This window comes from Moschus berezovskii, chromosome 4 (assembly GCF_049115385.1).
Source record: "Moschus berezovskii isolate FMDL1 chromosome 4, NW_MosBer_1.0, whole genome shotgun sequence".
Lineage (NCBI taxonomy): Eukaryota > Metazoa > Chordata > Mammalia > Artiodactyla > Moschidae > Moschus > Moschus berezovskii.
In genome coordinates this window covers 95477655-95497973 of record NC_142463.1, presented here as the reverse complement: position 1 = coordinate 95497973, position 20319 = coordinate 95477655, and the positions used below count along the sequence as shown (strand labels likewise).

At 41.4% G+C, this 20319-nt stretch overlaps 1 protein-coding gene across 4 annotated transcripts in view; it reads right to left on the bottom strand.

Moving 5' to 3' along the window:
- SLC22A15 (solute carrier family 22 member 15) overlaps positions 1 to 20319 on the bottom strand; it is a 119592-nt gene that overhangs the window by 69233 nt on the left and 30040 nt on the right. For all 4 annotated transcript variants that reach the window (XR_016037261.1, XM_055402725.2, XM_055402724.2 and 1 more), the window contains exon 2: positions 15572 to 15784. Coding sequence is in view for 3 of the 4 variants with exons in the window: in XM_055402724.2 (XP_055258699.1) it covers positions 15572 to 15784 (213 nt within the window). In the remaining variant the exon portion in view is untranslated. The remainder of the gene's footprint in view (positions 1 to 15571; positions 15785 to 20319) is intronic.

Below are 20319 nucleotides of genomic sequence, written 5' to 3'. Positions count from 1 at the left end.
AAGACTAAAGCAGCTTCCATGGGCTGACTGGGTGGCCAAACAAGACCGGGCATGTGTTACTGACTGAGCTCCTGTCACCCAAAGTCCTGCTTTGGTGAAAACCAAGTCAGACACTGTACTAAAGCAGAGACATCACTTTGCTGACAAAGGTCCATAGAGTCAAAGTTGTGTTTTATCCAGTAGTCACGTATGGATGTGAGAGCTGGACCATAAAGAAGAGTACCGAGGAATTAACGCTTTCAAACTGTGGTGTTGGAGAAGACTCTTGAGAGTCCCTTGGACTGCAAGGAGATCCAACCAGTCAATTCTAAAGATAATCAACCCTGAATATTCATTGGAAGGACTGATGCTGAAGCTGAAGCTCCAATACTTTGGCCACCTGATGCGAAGAGCTGACTCATTGGAAAAGACTCTGATGCTGGGAAAGATTGAGGGCAGAAGGAGAAGGGGGCGACAGAGGATGAGATGACTGGATGGCACTGCTGACTCAATAGACATGAGTTTGAGCAAGCTCTGGGAGATAGTGAAGGGCAGGGAAGCCTGGTGTGCAGCAGTCCATGGGGTCGCAAAGAGTTGGACAGGACCTAGCAACAACAACAACAACAACAAAGAAGTCTGATTACGAGCACCATAGCCCCACCCAGACTGGCTCCTCCCTTGTCAGTATTCCCAGGCTGTGGGGCTGAATCAGACAGTGGTTTCCCCTGCACCACTACAGCATGTCCCCCAGGGCTTGGCACAACTTGGCATAGCTGGGTACTATGCTGAGAAAAATTCTGAACGGTTCTGGTAACAATTCCAACCAAACTTCAGCCCTCCGCTGTCCTGTATATCCCACAAAAATATAATATTTATGGCTTTGTACACAGGAAAATCTCCCTTCAGTAGAAAGTCAGGTCCTCAGGGGCCTCCTGTGATTAGGGAGTGTTTGGACAGGGTAGTTCAGGAACAGTTTCATGGTGATTAACTAACTTGCTTCATTTCAATGTAGTTGTCACTCTGAATTACCACTTAATGGGTGAAGCGCGTAGCCGATAACAATCAGTAGTACAGGCGTAAGGAAGCAAGACATTAAAAAAAAATTAGCCCCTAAAGCAATTATTGCAGTGAATTTTTCCAATAGTTTTAACACTCTGTCTTTTGACCCCAGGGTATGGCTTGGGGAAAATATATTAATCTCCAGATAATAATCAGTCAATTTCAGTTCTTCAATATCCACAATGATATTAAAGATTCCAACCTTACTCTTTTTGGTGGCAAACATTAATTAAGCATGATAATTGTGTGTCTCCGTGATATTTGGTGCTTTCTGAATGAGTCAGAGCTCGGGGAATAATTTGAATACAGCAGACAGCAATTTGCTACATAAATTCACCCCAATGGCTATTAGCTCATTTTAAAGTAGTCAAGACTCCTAGATTAGAGGGGGTTTTTTGCATTAATACCAAGTTAATCACATCTACATAACCTTTTATTCACCCTTCCTCAAAACCCTCCATGAATAACTTCTGCAAAGCCTGACCTGAATGTAATAAGGGTAGGAGTCTTCAAGTGTGTGTTTTTAAGACAATCTCCTTAAACTCGAGTTCTGCAGACTCTACCTTGATATTTATTTTCAAGTATTTTATATGAGAAGACAAAAAGACTTTACACTTGCTTTTTTACATTTTTATTTACTTATTTATTTGACTGAGCTAGGTATCAGTAGAGGTACATGGGATGTTTGATCTTTGTTGCAGCATGTGGGGTCTAGCTCCCTGACCAGGGATTGAACTGCGGGGGACCCTGCATTGGAAGCCCAGAGTCTTAGCCACTGGACTTAGCCACCAGAGAAGTCCCTCTACTTGCTTTTTTTAACTCTCATTTTATACCAAATAATTTCAATATGTACTATATATTGTCTACAAACACAGATTGTATACCAAGGATATTTACCAACTTACTGGCAAAGTTTGGGTGCTGCTTTTAATATTATCACTTAGGAGTTTGGGAAGAATGACTGAAAAACTAGAGTAGTAATCAAAACTGAAGTAATGCTAAAGAGAGGAACTAAGATCCCACATGCCAAGCGGCAGTCAAGGAAAAAAAACGTAATTTTAAGCCTTTATGTGGAGTGCTTGGCTGGAGTTGCACTCCACCTCTGTAACTGTGGATGAACCTGGGAGTGAGTGCAGAGAGCAGCAGTTTCTAAAGGATACTGGCTGAAGAGTGGCCGCCACCACCACCCCTCCTGGCACAGCTGCCCCCTGATCGCATCTCATCATTCTGCCCCTGCTGCTGTTGCTCTGCTAACTCTCCTCATGCTGGTAGAGGCAGCAAGAAAACTGGACGCCACCCATATCACCTGCTCCTGTTCCAAAACTTGGAACACCACCCGACGAGGGCTCCGGTGCCCAAGGCAGAAGTGGAGCATGTGAACCCACATGGAAATCACACACTCTGAGTGCTGGAGATGAGGGTGTATGGGGGACATTTTCTTTGGACCTCAAAATAAATGACTTCAGGGAAAATAGGTGATTCTGCACTAAAAGTACACAGCAGACATACCTCATCTTGGTACTATGTGGACACATGCAAGGAGTTGGGGTGACTCTATGAACACCAGGGCAGCAGGCGCTGAGTTCTGAGCATGCAGGTGAACGGCGGAGTGGCACGGGAGTTGTTGCTCATTTTATTTTATTCTTCATGGTTTTTTGTTAGATCAGGACACCTGTAAGCTTACTGGAGCTTGACAATTATGAAAGCTGAATGGAATCATTACTACTTCTGTAGCACTTGTGTGATTTGTTTGTGTGGGACCACTCGCCAGGCTCCTCATGAACTAGATACAAGTATCCTGATAGCCACATCACTTTAGAGAAAACCAGACCATGGCAGATTCCTAAGTGGGCTGACTCCCTGCCTCTGTCACATGCCACTGGAGAAAGACCACAGAAGTCAGTGGCCACACACCTCCATTCACCACTGTGACACTAAGTCATCCTGTTACTCTGAACCTACTGCTACTGCTAAGTCACTTCAGTCGTGTCCGACTCTGTGTGACCCCATAGATGGCAGCCCACCAGGCTCCCCCGTCCCTGGGATTCTCCAGGCAAGAACACTGGAGTGGGTTGCCATTTCCTTCTCCAATGTGTGAAAGTGAAAAGTGAAAGTGAAGTCGCTCAGTAGTGTCCGACCCTTAGCAACCCCACGGACTGCAGCCTACCAGGCTCCTCCATCCATGGGATTTTCTAGGCAAGAGTACTGGAGTGGCTTGCCATTGCCTTCTCCGATATACTGTCACAGAGGAGCATAAAAAGACATGAAGACTAAGTAGAAAAACTAAGACCTGAATAAACCATGGACTTCAGCTAATAATGATGTATCAAAATTGGTTGATTAGTTGTAATGAATATACTATACTAAGGTAAGATATTAACAATGAAGTGCATTATTACAGTAACTGGGTGCAGGGTATATGGGAGCTCTGTACTATCTTCTCAATTTTTCTATAAATCTAAAATTGCTATCCTGGTAGGACCTCCTAGATAAATAAATAAAACTCCTCTAAGAGTTTATTAAAAAATGGAAAAGAAAAAAATCACTAATACAGAAAACAACAGGAATGAATCAAAATATTTTGGTAGAAAAAAAAGCCAGTCTCAAAATAATATATACTATGATCCCATTTATGTGAAATTTTAATATCTAATGATCTAAACACAAGTCTCTAATGATAGATGAGGCAGAGACTGACTGCAGCAGGGCAGGGTGGAAGTTTTCGAGGTGATGTAAACGTTCTATATCTGAAATGGGGGGAATGCTAACACAGCTGCTAATTTATCAAAACTCACAGAACTATATGCTTACAAGGTATACATTTTATTGAATCCAAATTATACCTCAATAAAGTGAATCTGGAAAAACAAAAACAAAAAACCACACAACTACTATATGACCCAGCAACTGCAATCCTAGGCATTTATCCTAGAGAAATGAAAACTTATGTTTACACCAACACCTGTACATAAATGCTCATAGTAGACTTACAGGTAATAATCAAAAACCGCAGTCAATTCAGATGTCCTTCAACAGGGGAATCATTAAACAAACTGTGGTAGATCCATACCATGGAATACTACTCAGTGAGAAAAAGGAACGAACTACTGATATGCACAACTTGGATGAACTTCCAGAGAATTATGCTGAGCAAAAGCCAATTCAGAGTGCACACTGTGTAATTCCATTTATGTAACATCTTTGAAATAACAAAATTTTACAAACAGAGGACAGATTAGTGAGGTTGCTTATATGTATATATGTACTAAGTGCTACATAATTTCATCACTTTTTATGGGTTAATTTATTCATCATCACTATTAAGATATTGAACAGTTCCATCACAAGGGCTCTTCGTTGCCCCTTTATAACCACATCTCCCTCCTTCCCAGCCGGTCCCTGACAACCACTCTGAACCTGCGCACTCTCATATTTTTAATTTGTCAGCCACAATACAAACATTACAATTGTTCGCTCTCTCCCCTAGAATTTACTCTGTCACAGGCGATTTCAAGCAGGCGACTGGCAGCTGGGGGAGATGAGAATCTACTTTGCTTTCAGTCCAACATGTGCACACCATGTGCTCTCACCCACGGTCCCCCGTGAATCTGCTCTCCCACTGCCCCACACACCCACACTCCCACCCCTCCTCCCAGACAGAGCCAAGCTCTTGCCCTGTTCACCACTGCCTGTGGCACTGGCAGGGCTGGCTGGCGGTGGCAGAGCGTTGGGCCCTGGGCTCTGCTTCTCTTCAATGCAACAGCACAGCACCCAGCTCTTTTCAGTATTGAAATATCAACTGAGATGCCATTCAAAAATGAAAGGCTTCTATTTTGTAAGGAAAAAAAAAGAGTCTGAAGATCACTGGTACAATGGTAAGAATATGGGCTGGCTCACTGAGTCCCAGATCAATGGCTTACTAAAAAGGGCTAATTTAAAAAATTCTCTTCATGTCAGTTGATGAATCCACAGGGTGGGGCTGTTGGCAGGAGCATACAAGCAGCACACAGGGAAGGCTCCTGGGAGACAGCCTCTCACACAACACGGCCCTGGAAGGTAGTCAGGGTTATCTGCCTCTTGACTCCCCTCTATCTACTAAACCTTCTAAGACTCGTCATCTCAGCCACAAACTCCCTGCAAAGTATGAACAGCCTTGCTGAAGCTGAGGAGCCTGTGGGGACAGTGGACTTCTGTCTCACTGTGCAGCCAGAGATGCTACCTGTGCTCCTCCATCATCAGGGCGGACAGGCCACAGCCACCCTTGAAAGCATCACAAACTCAAATAGGCTGGGAGCATAGGTTGAGCATCTGAGATGCTCTCAGAGAATTCCTCCTAAACCATGACGCCACTGTCTCCACAGAACATCCCCTGGGAATCACACGGAGCGATATATTGGTATCAACAAGCTGTGCAGCTGGCTAGATCTCCTGCCTCCCCCTCAACAGTTCTGAAACACCAGGTGGAGACTGAAGGTCATTTTCTGCATAGAGGATGTTTGTGCCTTGAGACACACTTCTGAGGTGGAGAACTGTTCTGATCTTCTGACGGCTTGGCAACAGCATGGGAACAAATATATGCCTCTACACCATGGGGGAAAGTACTGTGTATCTATAAATCTACAATGATATATGTATAATCAGGCTGGATAATGGTATATGATAGTATGTACATCTCAGTGGAGTTACATAGGTGGGAATGGGAAAGAGGCCAGGTCAGTAACCAGGGAGGGAGAGAGGGCAGGGAAGAAAGAGTGGAAAAGGGAAAGACAGATGGAGAGACACACAGAAAGACCAGAGACATCAGAGAAAGGACTGAAAGACGAGCCAGAGACCGCCAGTGAGACAGAGACACAGACAAAGGCAGAGATGAAGAAATGGTATAAACACAGAGACAGAAACAGACGGGAAAGTGGGGACAGAGAGACTCAGAAAGACCAAATGACAGAGACAGAGGGCTACAGGAAACAGGAGAGAGAAAAGGAGCAGGGAGGAAGGAAAGCGGGAAGCAGACAGTCACAGAAGGACAAAGTCAGACGGCAGGAGAAATACGACTCACAGACACCAGCAGTGGTAAGACGGGCCTGAGGCTACCACCACGGGAAGGTAAGGAAGAGGGCCATCTCAGTCAGCTCTTTAGTTCCTCTTTCTCCAAGCTGCTCGAGACCTTCAGCACTCGCTAGGGAAGATATTTAATTCCATTTCTCCTGCATCTACCAACTTTCTGTCTTGGGAATAGTAGCCCTCTGGGGTCCCTTCCCTTCTTATTCAGTCTCTAGTCAAGTTGTGCTATAGGTGAGCTTCCCAAGAGCCAAGGTGCCAGCACAGGAAACCAGCTGTGAGCTAAGTGCCCATTGCTGCTGTCTTAGAAGACACGGTCTAACAGTACTCTCCTTCTTCGTATCAAGGCTTCCTCTGGCATCGGGCATGCAATAGTTGCTCAATGACATTTGCTAAGAATGGTGTCCCTCAAGTGATATCTAAAAGGACTCCTAATTACAGATTTCCTAAGTATTAATTTAATCCAATTCCACTGAAATTTGTTGCGTGTCTATGATGCTGAAGCATGGCGTCACTGTGTTATCTAATTTACTTTAAAGTATTAAGCACATTCAGCGGGATGTTATGCATCAGTATTACTTAGGTCAAGCTTTTGCCCTGGTACCACGAGCATTCTCATCAAGGTTGCATTGTCCAGTGGTGGTCAGCTGGCCTTCTCTTCAGAAAGCCCATTTTCCATCATTGTCTCTATCAACAAAGGATGCTTTGCTTATTCTTTTTTTCTTTTCTCTTTTGTTTTTTTTTTATTTTTATTATTTTTTTTAGCTTTATTTTATTTTTGGGGGGGGAGTATTTTATTTTTATTGGAGGCTAATTATTTTACAATATTATATTGGTTGGTTTTGCCATACATTGACATGAATCCGCCCCGGGTGTACATGAGTTCCCCCTCCCAAACCCCCCTCACACCTCCCTCCTTCCCTTATCCTCCCTCCTCTGGGTCATCCCCGCAAACCAGCCCCGAGCATCCTGTTGATTAAAATAGTGGCCTGTTGACTAGCAATGATGAGCATAAAAAATGGGCCATCCGTAGTGAAATTATACAGTCAAGTTATACAGATTAGCTCAACATATTTGAAAGATACTCACTAACCTTCTATGAATTTTTCGGATAACCCAGTATGTTTTGTACTCTATAGAGGTGATGCCCTAGGTTAAAACCCCTGCTTGGTCCTGAGCCAATATGAAATCTGGAAAGTTCTCTGTGTTTGAAGCTGTGGGAAGGTGGGTATCTGTACCCTGGTCCATGGGGTCGCAGAGTCGGACACGACTGAAGCGACTAAACTGAACTGAATACAGGAGGGAAAAAAAACAATTCAAATAATACCATATTTTCCATCACAAACCATAAAGGCTAGAAGGAAATGGCACAGGAAATTTTAAATGTCGAAGAAAGAGATTCTAAACCAAGAGTCTTCTAACTGGTGAAAATAAGAGACGAAAAAGAAATCAAGATAGTCTTGGATAAGAGTAGCATGGAAACATATACACTAACATACATAAAATAGTCTGTAGGAAGTTACTATATGACTCAGGGAACTCAAACCAGGGCTCGGCGACAACATAGAAGGTAGGATTGGGTGGGAGGTGGGAAGGAGGTTCAAGGCGGGCATACATATGTACACCTATGGCTGACTCATGCTGATGTATGGCAGAGACCAACACAGTATTGTAAAGCAATTATCCTTCAATTAAAAATAAATAATTTTTTTAAAAAAAGATAATATTGGATAAAGAAAAACTAAAAAAAACCTGTCACCATCAGAACTACACTAGAACAATGGCTAATGGAAATTTTCTAGAAAGGAAAAAAAACACAAAAGAAGGGATTCTGAAACATCAGGAAGAAAGAAAAATGTAACAAAAAATGGGGATAAATACAATAGACTTTTATTTTCATCTTGAGTTTTCTAAATTATGTTTAATAGTTGAAGTAAAAATAACACTGCAATATGGTTCTAAAAGTATATAGAAAAATATTTAAGACAATTATAAATATGAGGGCAAAGGCATATAAGCTGAGGTAAAGTTTCTGTATGTCACTCATACTGGTGATCTGACATTAGTAGACTGTGGTAAGTTTTATACACACACACACACACACACACTGTAATGCAAACAGCAATCACTGAAACAGCTAGCCAAACAGATATAGTCAAAAACACTATAGATAAGTCACCAGAATTCTAAAAAATGTTCAAGTAATCTACCAGAAGGCAGGGAAAATAAGAGACAAAAATAAACAAAAACTCAGGGAACAAAATAATAATAAAGTGAAAGAGGCAAGCCCTAACATGCAAAGAATTGCATTAAATGTAAATTATTTAAATACACAAAAAAAGAGATTGACAGTCTGGATTTTAAAACTTGATCCAGTTATATGTTATCTATAAAAAACTAATCTTATATATCACGATATAGGCAAATCAAAAGTAAAAGGAGAAAAAAATATATATCATACCAAAACTAATCAAAGAAAGCAGAAGTGGCTATAATAATATCAAATAAACCACATTTCAGAACAAGAAAATGATCAGGAAAATTATAAAATGATAAAAAGGTCAATCTTTCAGGTCAGGATTCACGAAGACACAGCAATCATAAATCTACACACATACAACAAACAACAGAACTATAAAATATATGAAGCAAAAACTGAGAGTATTAAAAGGAGAACTCAGCACATCCATAATTATAATTGAAGACATAAACACTCCTCTCTTGATAGTTTATAGAAAAACAAAACAGAAAATCACCAGGGATACGTAAGAACTCAACAATACCATCAACCAACAGGATCTCAATAATATTTATACAGTACTCACCCCAAAGCAGCAGAATATACATTTGGTTCACGTGCCAATGGAACATACACCCGAGAGAGAACAAATCCCAGGCCATAAAAGAAACCTCAACAAATTTAAAAGAACTGAAATTATCCAGAGAGTGTCCTCTGCAAACTAGAAATCAAAAAAAGAAAGCTAACAAAAAAACCTCCAAACATTAGGAAACTAAAGAGTATACTTCTAAATAATCATCGGGTCAAAGAAGAAATCTCAAGGAGAAAAAACACACTGATCTAAATGAAAATGAAAATACAATATCAGAATTTGTGAGGCATAGCTAATGCAGTCCTGAGAGGGAAATTTTCATTACTAATTGCCTATATTTGCAAAGAGGAAGACTCTCATCAATAGACTACCACCTCTAGAACCAAAAAAAGAAAAAACAGAAAGAAACTCAAACAAAAGAACATATATTAATAAAAGTGAAAACAGAAAAATATCAATGAAACAAAATGTTGGTGCTTTAAAAAGATCAATAAAATTGACAAAATCCTATCATGACAAGTAATTAAGAAAGGACAGAAATCACCAATACTGATATTTTGTTACCAATACTATAACAAAAGAGGATATCATTTCAGACTCTGCAGACATCAAAAGGATAATAAAGTAATATAATGAAAAACTCTATACACATATATTTGAAAACTTAGATGAAATGGATCAATTCTCTGAAAATCACAGACTGCCCCAACTCACAATACAATGTAGATCATTTAATTAGTCTTGTATCTTTTGAGGAAACGGAATTTGTAATTCTAAAACTCCCAAGAAAGAAAACTAAAGACCCAGATAATTTCACTGAAGAATTCTTCCAAATGCTTTAAGGACTAACACCAATTCTACACACTCACTTCCAGAAAACAAAAAAGGAGAGAACGTGTTTCAGTTCATTTTATGAAGCTTGTATCATCCTGATACCAACACCAGACAAAGACAGTACAAAACAAGAGAAAGAGACCAATATCCCTAATGAATACAGAAACAAAAATCCTTAACAAATTACTAGCAGTTAAAATTCAGCAATACACAAAAAGAAGTATCTACCATGCAGAGATGTAAGACTGGCTGGCTCAGTATCTGAAAATCAGACAGTGCAACCCACCACGTTACAAGGTGGAGAAGGAAAACCACATGATCACCGCAACTTATGTAGAAAATTACAAAGTGGTATATTTGACAAAATTCAATACATGTTCATGATAAAAACTAACATAATATTGGAATGAAGGGGTTCCCTCAACATAATAAAAAATATCTACAAACACCAATAGCTAACATTAAACTTAATGGTAAAAGACTGCAGCCTCCCTATAAGACTGGGAACAATGCATGGATGCCATATATCCAACAGAGTGCTAGAAGTTCTGGCAGAGCAATAAAGCTACAAAACAAAATGCAAAAGCCATGCCGTCTGCAAACGGAAAAATAAAACTGTCCTTATTTTTTATAAAATTATCTAGAAATTTCCAAAGAATCTTCAAAATATTCGTAGAATTAATGAGTTCATAACTACATAGATTAAACACGCAAAAATCAACTGTATTTCTACAAACCAGCAAGGAACATACGAACACCAAAATTTAAAATACAATACCACTTACAATCGCTCAACAACAACAACAACAAAAGAAGCATTTAGGATAAATCTAACAAAACATGTACAGGATTTATAAGCTAAAGTCTGCGAAACACTGAAATCAAAGAATCCCTAAATAATACATACAGTATTCATGTATTGGAAGATGTAACAGAGTAAAGATGCCATTTCTCCTCAAACTGATATACAGGTTTAACGCAGCTCCTATCAAAACTGCAAGATTTTCTGCAGATACAGAAAAAAGTTATCCTACAATTTACATGGAAAGCCAAAGGAACTAAAATAGCTACAGCAATCTTGAAAAAAGAATAAAGTGAGAGAAACCAATCTATCTGCATAAAAGACTTATCATATAACTAAAGTAATATAACTAAACCTAGATGAGTCTGCAGAGAAGTAAGCTGAGTGAAAAACAGCCAGTCCCAAAAGGCTACATGCATGATTGCATTTTTATAATATTCTTGAAATGAGGACATTAAAGTATAGGAGAACAGATCAGTGGTTACCAGGGAAATTGGATAGCGTTTGGGGAGGGCAGAAAGTGGGTATGTCTATATATAAATATATATGGCAACAGACCCTTGTGGTGATAGGCATGTTCTGTGTCTTAGCCACATCAACATCATCATACTGGTTGTGATATTATGATTTTAAAAGATGCTACCATTGCAAAAATTGGGTAAAGCGTTCATGGAATTTCTCCGTATTATTTACTGCAACTTCACGTAAATCTACAATTATCTCACAAAAATTTTAATTACTAAAGAGCCAGCTCAAAGAGGTTCCCACTGGTAAACTGGGAATAATTTGAGCACCAAAATAACTGAAGGCTATAATAAATTATAAATAGTTGAAAAGACTCCATGGGGTTGCAAAGAGTTAGACATGACTGGGTGACTGAGACTTTCACTTTCTTTCAGGAAGCCATAGTATATACTAATGACAGAGAGAGAGAGAGATGGAGACAGATGGACAAGGAAGAAGAAAACGGCTCTTATTTACAGTAGAATCCAAAAAGATGAAAAACAAAAAACAAACCCAAGCTCCTAGATACAGAGAAGAGACTGGTGGTTGCCAGAGGTGGGAGGTGAGGGGACACATGAAATGAGAGAAGGGGTCAAAAGGTATAAACTTCTGATTATAAAATAAGTAAGTCACGATGATGTTACATATAGCATGGTGGTCACATAATACCCTATTGTGCATCTGAAAGTTCCAAAGAGAATAGATCTTAAAGGTTCTCATCACAAGAAAAAAATTTTTTCTGTAACCATGTCTGGTGAGGAATGTTAACTAGATTTATGGTGATTTTCTCACAATGATAGAAACAGTGAATCACTATGCTGTACACCTGAAACTAGTATAATATTAAATGTCAACTGTACCTCAATTAAAAAAACACAACCCAACTGGCAAAGATGGAAGAAGCACTAGAGTTAAGAATTTATCATTTTGTAACCATCATAGTCTAGCTTGGTTTATAAAGCTAGATCAATGGATGCTAAACTGGAGGGAAGGGGTTCTGATACAGAATAGCAAATTAGCATAATCTTAGTGACTCAACTCCCCATAGATTGCTTACTTCTTGAAATGAAAAAAAAAAAAAAACAGTAACTGTACAGGGGAGAATCAGGTAATATCTGGCATGGATGGGCAAACTTTAACATCACCCCAAAAGGGCAGATGAATATTGTGTATCTCTATATGGGATCCCCTGTGGACACAGCATTACTTATGTGTTTTTCTAACTGTGGATGTGCACCCTGAATGAGAAATCAGCAGTTTGAAAATGAAGAACACCCTAACTATTTAAAAGGGAAGTACCATGTATTCTTCAAAAGTATCGATATCATGAAAATGAAAGAAGGGTTGAAGATAAGATACTAAACAGCTATGACAGCTAAATGTAGTATGTGATCCTAAACTGAATTCAGTGAAAGAGGGGAAAACTAGCACTATCAAGGATATTACTTGGTCAAGTGGGAAAACTGGGTATGGATAGTAGATTTGATAAAACATCAGGGTCTAGATAGTAGATTTAATAAAACATCAGCATATCTCGAAGTTGGTAAGTGTGCTATGGCTTTGGAAGAGAATATCCTTATTTTTAGGAAATACACACTGAAATTGTCCTTGTTTAGTTGCTAAGTTGTATCCAATATCTGACTCCTTTATAACCCCATGGACTGCAGCACACCAGGCTCCTCTGTCCATGGGATTTTCCAGGCAAGAATACTGGAGGGGGTTGTCATTTCCCTCTCCAGGGATTGAACCTGTGTCTCCTGCACTGGCTGGCAGATTCTTTACCACTGAGCCACCTGGGAAGCCCACATACTGAAGCATTTGGTTGTAAAAAAAAAGCACCAATACGTGTAGCTTTCAAGTGGCTTTTAAAAAATTAAGAAAAACAGATAGCACCAATGAGGTAAAATACTAACAACAGATGAAACTAAAGGATATAAGGGTAGTCTTTAAACTATTTTTGAACTATTTTTAAACTATTTTCTGTCAGTTCGAAATTATTTCCAAATAAAATAATTTTAACGTCCTTCAGCTTTTGTTAACCAATCAAAAAGAAGTAAGATGTGGATACTAATTTAGATTGGATCAATCAGTTTAGTTACTCAGTCGTGTCTGGCTCTTTGCGAGCCCAGGGACTGCAACACGCCAGGCTTCCCTGTCCATCACCAACTTCTGGAGCTTGCTCAAACCCATGTCCATCAAATCGGTGATGCCATCTAACCATCTCATCCTCTGTCATCCCCTTCTCCTCCCACCTTCAATCTTTCCCAGCATCAGGGTCTTTTCAAATGAATCAGTTTGTCACATCAGGTGGCCAAAAGTATTGGATTTTCAGCTTCTGTTATCAGTCCTTCCAATGAATACTCAGGACTGATTTACTTTAGGATGGACTGGTTGGATCTCCTTGCAGTCCAAGGGACTTTCAAGAGCCTTCTCCAACACCACAGTTCAAAAGCATCAATTCTTCAGTGCTCAGCTTTCTTTCTAGTGCAACTCTCACATCCATACATGACTACTGGAAAAACCATAGCTTTGACTAGACGGAGCTTTGTTGGTAAAGTAATGTCTCTGGTTTTTAATATGACATCTAGGTCGGTGATAACTTTTCTTCCAAGGACCAAGCATCTTTTAATTTCATGGCTGCAGTCACCATCTGCAATGATTTAGACTGGATAGGCCCCTAAAAAGTACAATATTAAGAGCAGAGGCTTCTGGGTTAAGACGAATTTGGGTTGAAATCCTAGCTCTGCCCTTATTAGCTGACCTCAAGATGTCTCAATTTCTTCATCTGTAAAATGCGGGAAATAATGCTTACTTCATAACTTACTTTGAGAGTTAAATGAAACAAGGGCTGTAAAATATTACAATGCCTGGCTCATTGTTGTCACTGCCCAAGGCTACTTATTATTGCTATAGGTGAGTAGTAGTGGTATGCGTGGTGATGGGAGTTATGGCTGTGGTGGCGGGTAAGCCACGGAGACACAAAGATGACCAAAATAAGGTTTCTGAGCTCAGAGGATCTAAAAATATAGAGTTGAACCATAAACTACGGTGTGTCACGTAAGTGCAAACAAAATGTTACTGGAGCAGAAACAAAAGTGTATTTACTTCTGGGCAGTTGGTCAGAAAAGACTCACCAGGGAAGATGGTCACATGAGCGGGAGAGGGTAAGTCAACATGTCCCGGGGCAGAGGAGCGGGTAAATGGTGGGGTCGCCCTAAGCGAGGTAAGAGGTGCAGTCTGAGAGCTTGGGGCATTTGTGGGAAGCAGGGGAGGCGGAGGGAAATACAGAACGTGGCTGGAAAGCATACCCAGCACCAGGCCCTGAATGTAACATATAGGGTTTCGCTGTGTGTGGTGGGAGAACCACTAGAGGTTTTTGGGTAAGGCGTGCTGGACTGTTGTTATGAAAACCCCATTGGGCCAGGGTGTCAGCAGGCAAATGGATAGCTTGTGGGGACCAGGCAAAGGACACTGAGGATTTCAACTTTTTAACAACCAGCTGTGTCCGGGCCCTGCGCCTCTTATTCCAGAGATTCTCTGCACCAGACTGTGGGCTCAGTCACTCAGTCGTGTCCGACTCTTTGAGCCTCATGGACTGTAGCCCAGCAGGCTCCTCTGTCCACGGTGATTCTCCAGGCAAGAATACTAGAGTGGCCTGTCATTTCCTTCTCCATATCTCTTGCATCTCCTGCATTGACTGGGTGATTCTTTACCACTTAGCGCCACCAGGGAAGCCCTCACCCAACTATGTAGACTCAGTTTATTTACCTAGGCTGGCCCAGAAGGTGCTTTCTTACCAGAACCTTCTGGCTACCAAAATCCCCTTGAAGGTAAGGCTTCCTGCCCACCTTGGTGGTACCGTATGTATTTGATGTTGTACAGTCCAGGAGCCCCAGGTGGTCCACACACAGGACTGCACCTAAACATGAACTGTGGATGTTAAAGGTGAGTCACTACACTTCTCTCTTTACTCTGTTGATTTTTGTGGATATAAGAAAGACATGAAAGTTTTAATTCACTTTTTTTAAAGGACACACTAGTCAAAATGGGGTTCTTCTAGAGTTCGGTGTGCGTGCCCAGTCGCTTCAGTCATATCCGACTCTTTGCAACCCTATGGACTGTAGGCTGCCAGGCTCCTCTGTCCATGGGGATTCTCCAGGCAAGCATACCGGGGTGGGTTGCCGTGCCCTCCTTTAGGGGATCAAACCCACGTCTCTTATGTCTCCTGCATTGGCAGGTGGGTTCTTTACCACCAGTGAGTGCCACCTGGGAGGCCCCTTCTGTTCATGTCTTACTTAATCTAACTAGTTTGGTTAGGACTCACGCTTCTCCCATTTGTAGTAAGAAGGAAGAAAAACGTGTTTTCAAAGGATGTTCTTTAACTCTCAAATTTACTAGAAAGTGACTTGAAGATGAGCTGAAATTTAAATCAACCAGACCACACAGTGGCTCCTGGCGGATCATTCAGTGGTCACGAGGGCCCTCTCCCACCTCCTGCAGTTACCTCAGAGGCGATGGAGGTGAAGCTGCTACTGAAGTGCACGTGCTTGTGCATCTCGCTGCCGTTAGCCGTCAGGAGCCAGGCCCCAAGGGCCTGGTCTTCGCCAGCCGACTGGTTGCTGTGGCTCTGGTTGGGCAGGAGCTCCGCCAGGTCCCAGTGGTACGACGGTGTGGCCCCGACCAACGCGATGAGGATGGCTTCTGTGGCCACGTAGAGCTGAAAGAGGAAACACACAGAACCATCTAGGCTGGAAATGCAATTAGGAAGCTTACAAACCTTGAATGAGCAGTCTTGCTTTTGTGTCTGTAGGAGCTATAGAAATGAGACACTTTAGAAACAAAGGAGAAAATGGAAGGAAGTTTCCTGATCTACTACAAATGGAACTGTCAGCTATCCCATCTGTAAAGCACCCTGTACTTCCTTCAAGGGTTTTTTCTGCATTTGAAATACATCAGATTTAGGACACAGCATAGAATGGTTCCACACTCTCAGGGAGTAGGGGAGGAGGGATATTACCTGCTCTGATTTAGACTAACATTCTAGTTATTTTCTCCTCAACACCACACATTAGTTCAGATAAGCAGTTATCAGGGCACAGGAGTGTCCTGGTCTTGGATTCATGATCTAAACAAGAAAACATGTTGTGGCATAGTTAATGTTTCCAAAAACAGTATGTGTGTGTACATATATATAAATCAACAAGATCACACAGTGGCTCCAGGCGGATTATGTGTATGTGTGTATATATATATATATATATATATATATATATATATCAGAGAGTTAACTCAGGCAGGTTGATAAGAAGTCCAAGCCTAAGGCCCCTTTAAGGAGGATGTAAACATTCTTTTGCCTTAGACAGGTAGGCCTCATGGACAACAGTATCTCTTGTTCAAGGACATGTCTTTTTTTGAGCTTTGGATGTACACTATGGGAGAAGATCTGGGCAAAATTTTCACAGCCTTGAAGTGCTTTTTTTCTATCCTCAGCAGCTAGCAGAAAAGTATAGAAGGCTCCGCTTAAACTAGGGAGGCGGGCACTCTCCTGCCCACTTCCAGCGCCTCTATCCCTGTTACTTTAATAAAACCTACACAAAGCTCTGAGTGACTGAGACTGCCTTTGGTCCTGGAATTAAACCTTCTCCTTGGGAAACCACGAATCCGGCAGCACTGAACACTTTCACCATAAGCTACTGTCTGTGTGTGTGTGTACACACATACACACACGTGGGGGAGGAAGGACACATGCTCTGTTAAAGCAGGGAAGCATTAGATGCACTTGAGTAGGTACTACAGTATCCTATACAACTTACAAGATATAAACAACTCAAAATCCTAGGTGCTCACCCAGCCTTCTAGCTGTAACTGTTGTTTAATCTAAACATAGCTTCCCTCTAAAGGAAAAATATTTCATTCATTCAATCAGTGATTATTTATTGAGCACATATAACATTTGCCACTGAATGTTTTGGGCTTTATGGCTATTCACAAAGCCATATTGGGTTTGTGAGCTGTTGAGCCCTGTGCAACCTTTTTATGCTATCAGTTCAGTTCACTTCAGTCGCTCAGTCATATCCAACTCTTTGCGACCCCATGAGGCACGCCAGGCCTCCCTGTCCATCACCAACTCCTGGAGTTCACTCAAACTCATCTCCATCGAGTAGGTGATGCCATCCAACCATCTCATTCTCTGTCGTCCCCTTCTCCTCCCACCCCCAATCCCTCCCAGCATCAGAGTCTTTTCCAGTGAGTCAACTCTTTGCATGAGATGGCCAAAGTATTGAAGTTTCCACTTTAGCATCAGTCCTTCCAATGAACACCCAGGACTGATCTCCTTTAGGATGGACTGGTTGGATCTCCTTGCAGTCCAAGGGACTCTCAAAGAGTCTTCTCCAACACCACAGTTCAAAAGCATCAATTCTTTGGCGATCAGCTTTCTTCACAGTCCAACTCTCACATCCATACATGACCACGGGAAAAACCATAGCCTTGACTAGATGGACCTTTGTTGGCAAAGTAATGTCTCTGCTTTTTAATGTGCTATCTAGGTTGGTCATAACTTTCCTTCCAAGGAGTAAGCGTCTTTTAATTTCATGGCTGCAATCAGCATCTGCAGTGATTTTGGATCCCAAAAAAATAAAGTCTGACACTGTTTCCCCATCTATTTCCCATGAAGTGATGGGACCAGATGCCATGATCTTAGTTTTCTGAATGTTGAGCTGCAAGCCAACTTTTTCACTCTCCTCTTTCACTTTCATCAAGAGGTTTTTTATTTCCTCTTCACTTTCTGCTACAGATTCATTTCAATATTTTTTCCATTTAACAAATTTTTATTTTATATTGAAGTATAACTGATTAACAGTGTTGTAATAGTTTCAGGTGGACAGGGATGGGACTCAGTCACACATATTCATCTATCCATTATCTCCCAAACTTCCCCCCATCCAGGAGACCACATATACAGTAGGACCTTGCTGCTAAGTCACTTCAGTCGTGTCCGACTCTGTGTGACCCCATAGACAGAAGCCTACCAGGCTCCCCCGTCCCTGGGATTCTCCAGGCAAGAACACTGGAGTGGGTTGCCATTTCCTTATTTGCATATTATTAAGGAAGTTTTCATAACAGGAGGCAATCAGCTTACAAAAATGAAAACCTTAGTAATTGCAAAAACAGACAGATTACGCATTTAGCAGCAGCTATAATTACAATGCCACTTGCACCCGTTTGAGTAACTGCCCTTCCTGATTATAACCTGCTAAAACTTAATTCATGGGTAAAGAAATGAAAAAAATACGGCAAGGGGAACTCAGGAGATGAGAAAGAACACATGTTCTGGTAAATGCACAGCCTTCACTCCAGCAAAGCTAACTAAGGGTATTTTCTCTCTAAACATGCTCTTTTCTGCTTTGGTTTGTACCACTGACTTTTCCTGGAAAGCACTTTCTCCTGCTGTCAATGTCTGAACCTTTCCCCACCTCTGAGATGTAACTCAGATACCCCTCCTCCACCCCACCTACTTCCACCTTCCCTCCAACTCCCCAGAGGCCTTCTCCTGCTTCCACTCAACTCGATTGAGACCTTTCTTAGAACCCATATCATTTTCTTCACTGCACTATATATTTATGTATTTGCTTGCTTTAGTTTTTTCTGTTGAAATAAATACTCTCTGAGGGCAGGATCTCCATCAGATTCACCTTCAGGCTCCCGAAGCAAGAAACAAAGGGCCCAAATAGATGATGTCACACATTCAACAAGTCAATGGATGAATGAATGACCAAAATGGGAATGCTAATAATAGCAGCAAGCACTTCTCTAACTATATAAAAGGCACCATTGTAAGGGCTTGTTGAAAATATATTAATGCATCTTATTTTTATCTGGATTATTCTAGGATAAGTAATGTTCTAGGTAAAGGAGGAAATCCTCCAAAGGATCCTCTAATCTGAGGTATATTTCACCATGGAGGCTCATTCCTGAAAGAAACTACAACATATAGAAAAGAATTAAAAAACAAAAGAGGTGGAGCTGATACATAACATAGGAATATAACACAGGGAGCAGTAAAACCTAGCTAATTGGTATTATCTGCATCATTCTGATCATTCTGCAGGTTGATTAAATACTTCCTCCTTTCTCACTTTCTCTGCCCTCCTCCCACCACGCCACAATGTTCTCATTACCCCCATGCGCACACATACACCCACCTCAGGGAACACACAGGGCCACGGCTTTGTGTCACCAGAGGGGTCAGAAACATGCAGCTCTTCCCTCAGTGTCACCTCCTCCACCCCACCCCTTACCACTTTGTCTTCCCTCCAGTTCCTCCGGAACCCCCTCCTGCTTCTGCTTACCCGCTAAAGATCCATCTAGACCCTTCTTGGGACCCACATCATTTGCTTCACTGCACTATACTTACGCATAACATGGTATCAGCCTTTCCGTCTTTGACACAGATGACCAGCTGGCTTGGCTAAAGATAAAAGAAACCGAGTAGCCTGGCAGCTATGATACTGCATGATGCATGCTAACTATGAAAGGTGACAGGGATACAAGAATTAGGGAAAAGTGGAGACGCTTAAACTTTGCATATAGACTACTGTTAGGTCCTTTACACCAGAGCCACAGACATGGCACACATGGTCCCATGAAGTCAGAGATGGTTTAGCCCTTAGCTAGTCAGAGGGATGTGCCACCTACAGAAGAACAGAGTGGTTTTCCTCAGTTTGCCTTTGTCAGCTGTTATGGCGTCCCAGAGCTCTCATCCTGCTCCTTCCCCAGAGGACACACACTCTCCTGTCTTCCCTCTGCTGGACACTATGCACATTCACCATACAGCCTTGTCTAGAGAATCACAGCCATCTGCAGATGGGCCTTAGAGCCATGATGAAAAACCACCATCCGCTCTCCTTCGGAGTGGGACTGACAACATCTCAAATAAATCATTATCCTCACTAGTGCTACCTCTAGGGAAGGAAAACAAGTGCCACAGATGGCAGGATTGTTGTTTCCCTCTCAGTATCATTATAATTAGAAAAGTGACTAAGATGCACTGGGGGATTGAAATTTTAAAAGTTTCGAAAAGTGAACGTTTTAGAAGTAATTCTATACTAACAGCATTATAAGCTTTTATCATGCTCAGGAAACGAAAAATGTCTCCATAAAATTATCTCATCACAATATCTTGTGCTGTGATGTCATGGCAAACGTGCTGTTCGTGTTGTGAGTAGGAAAGATGAGCCACAGGGCGGTTAT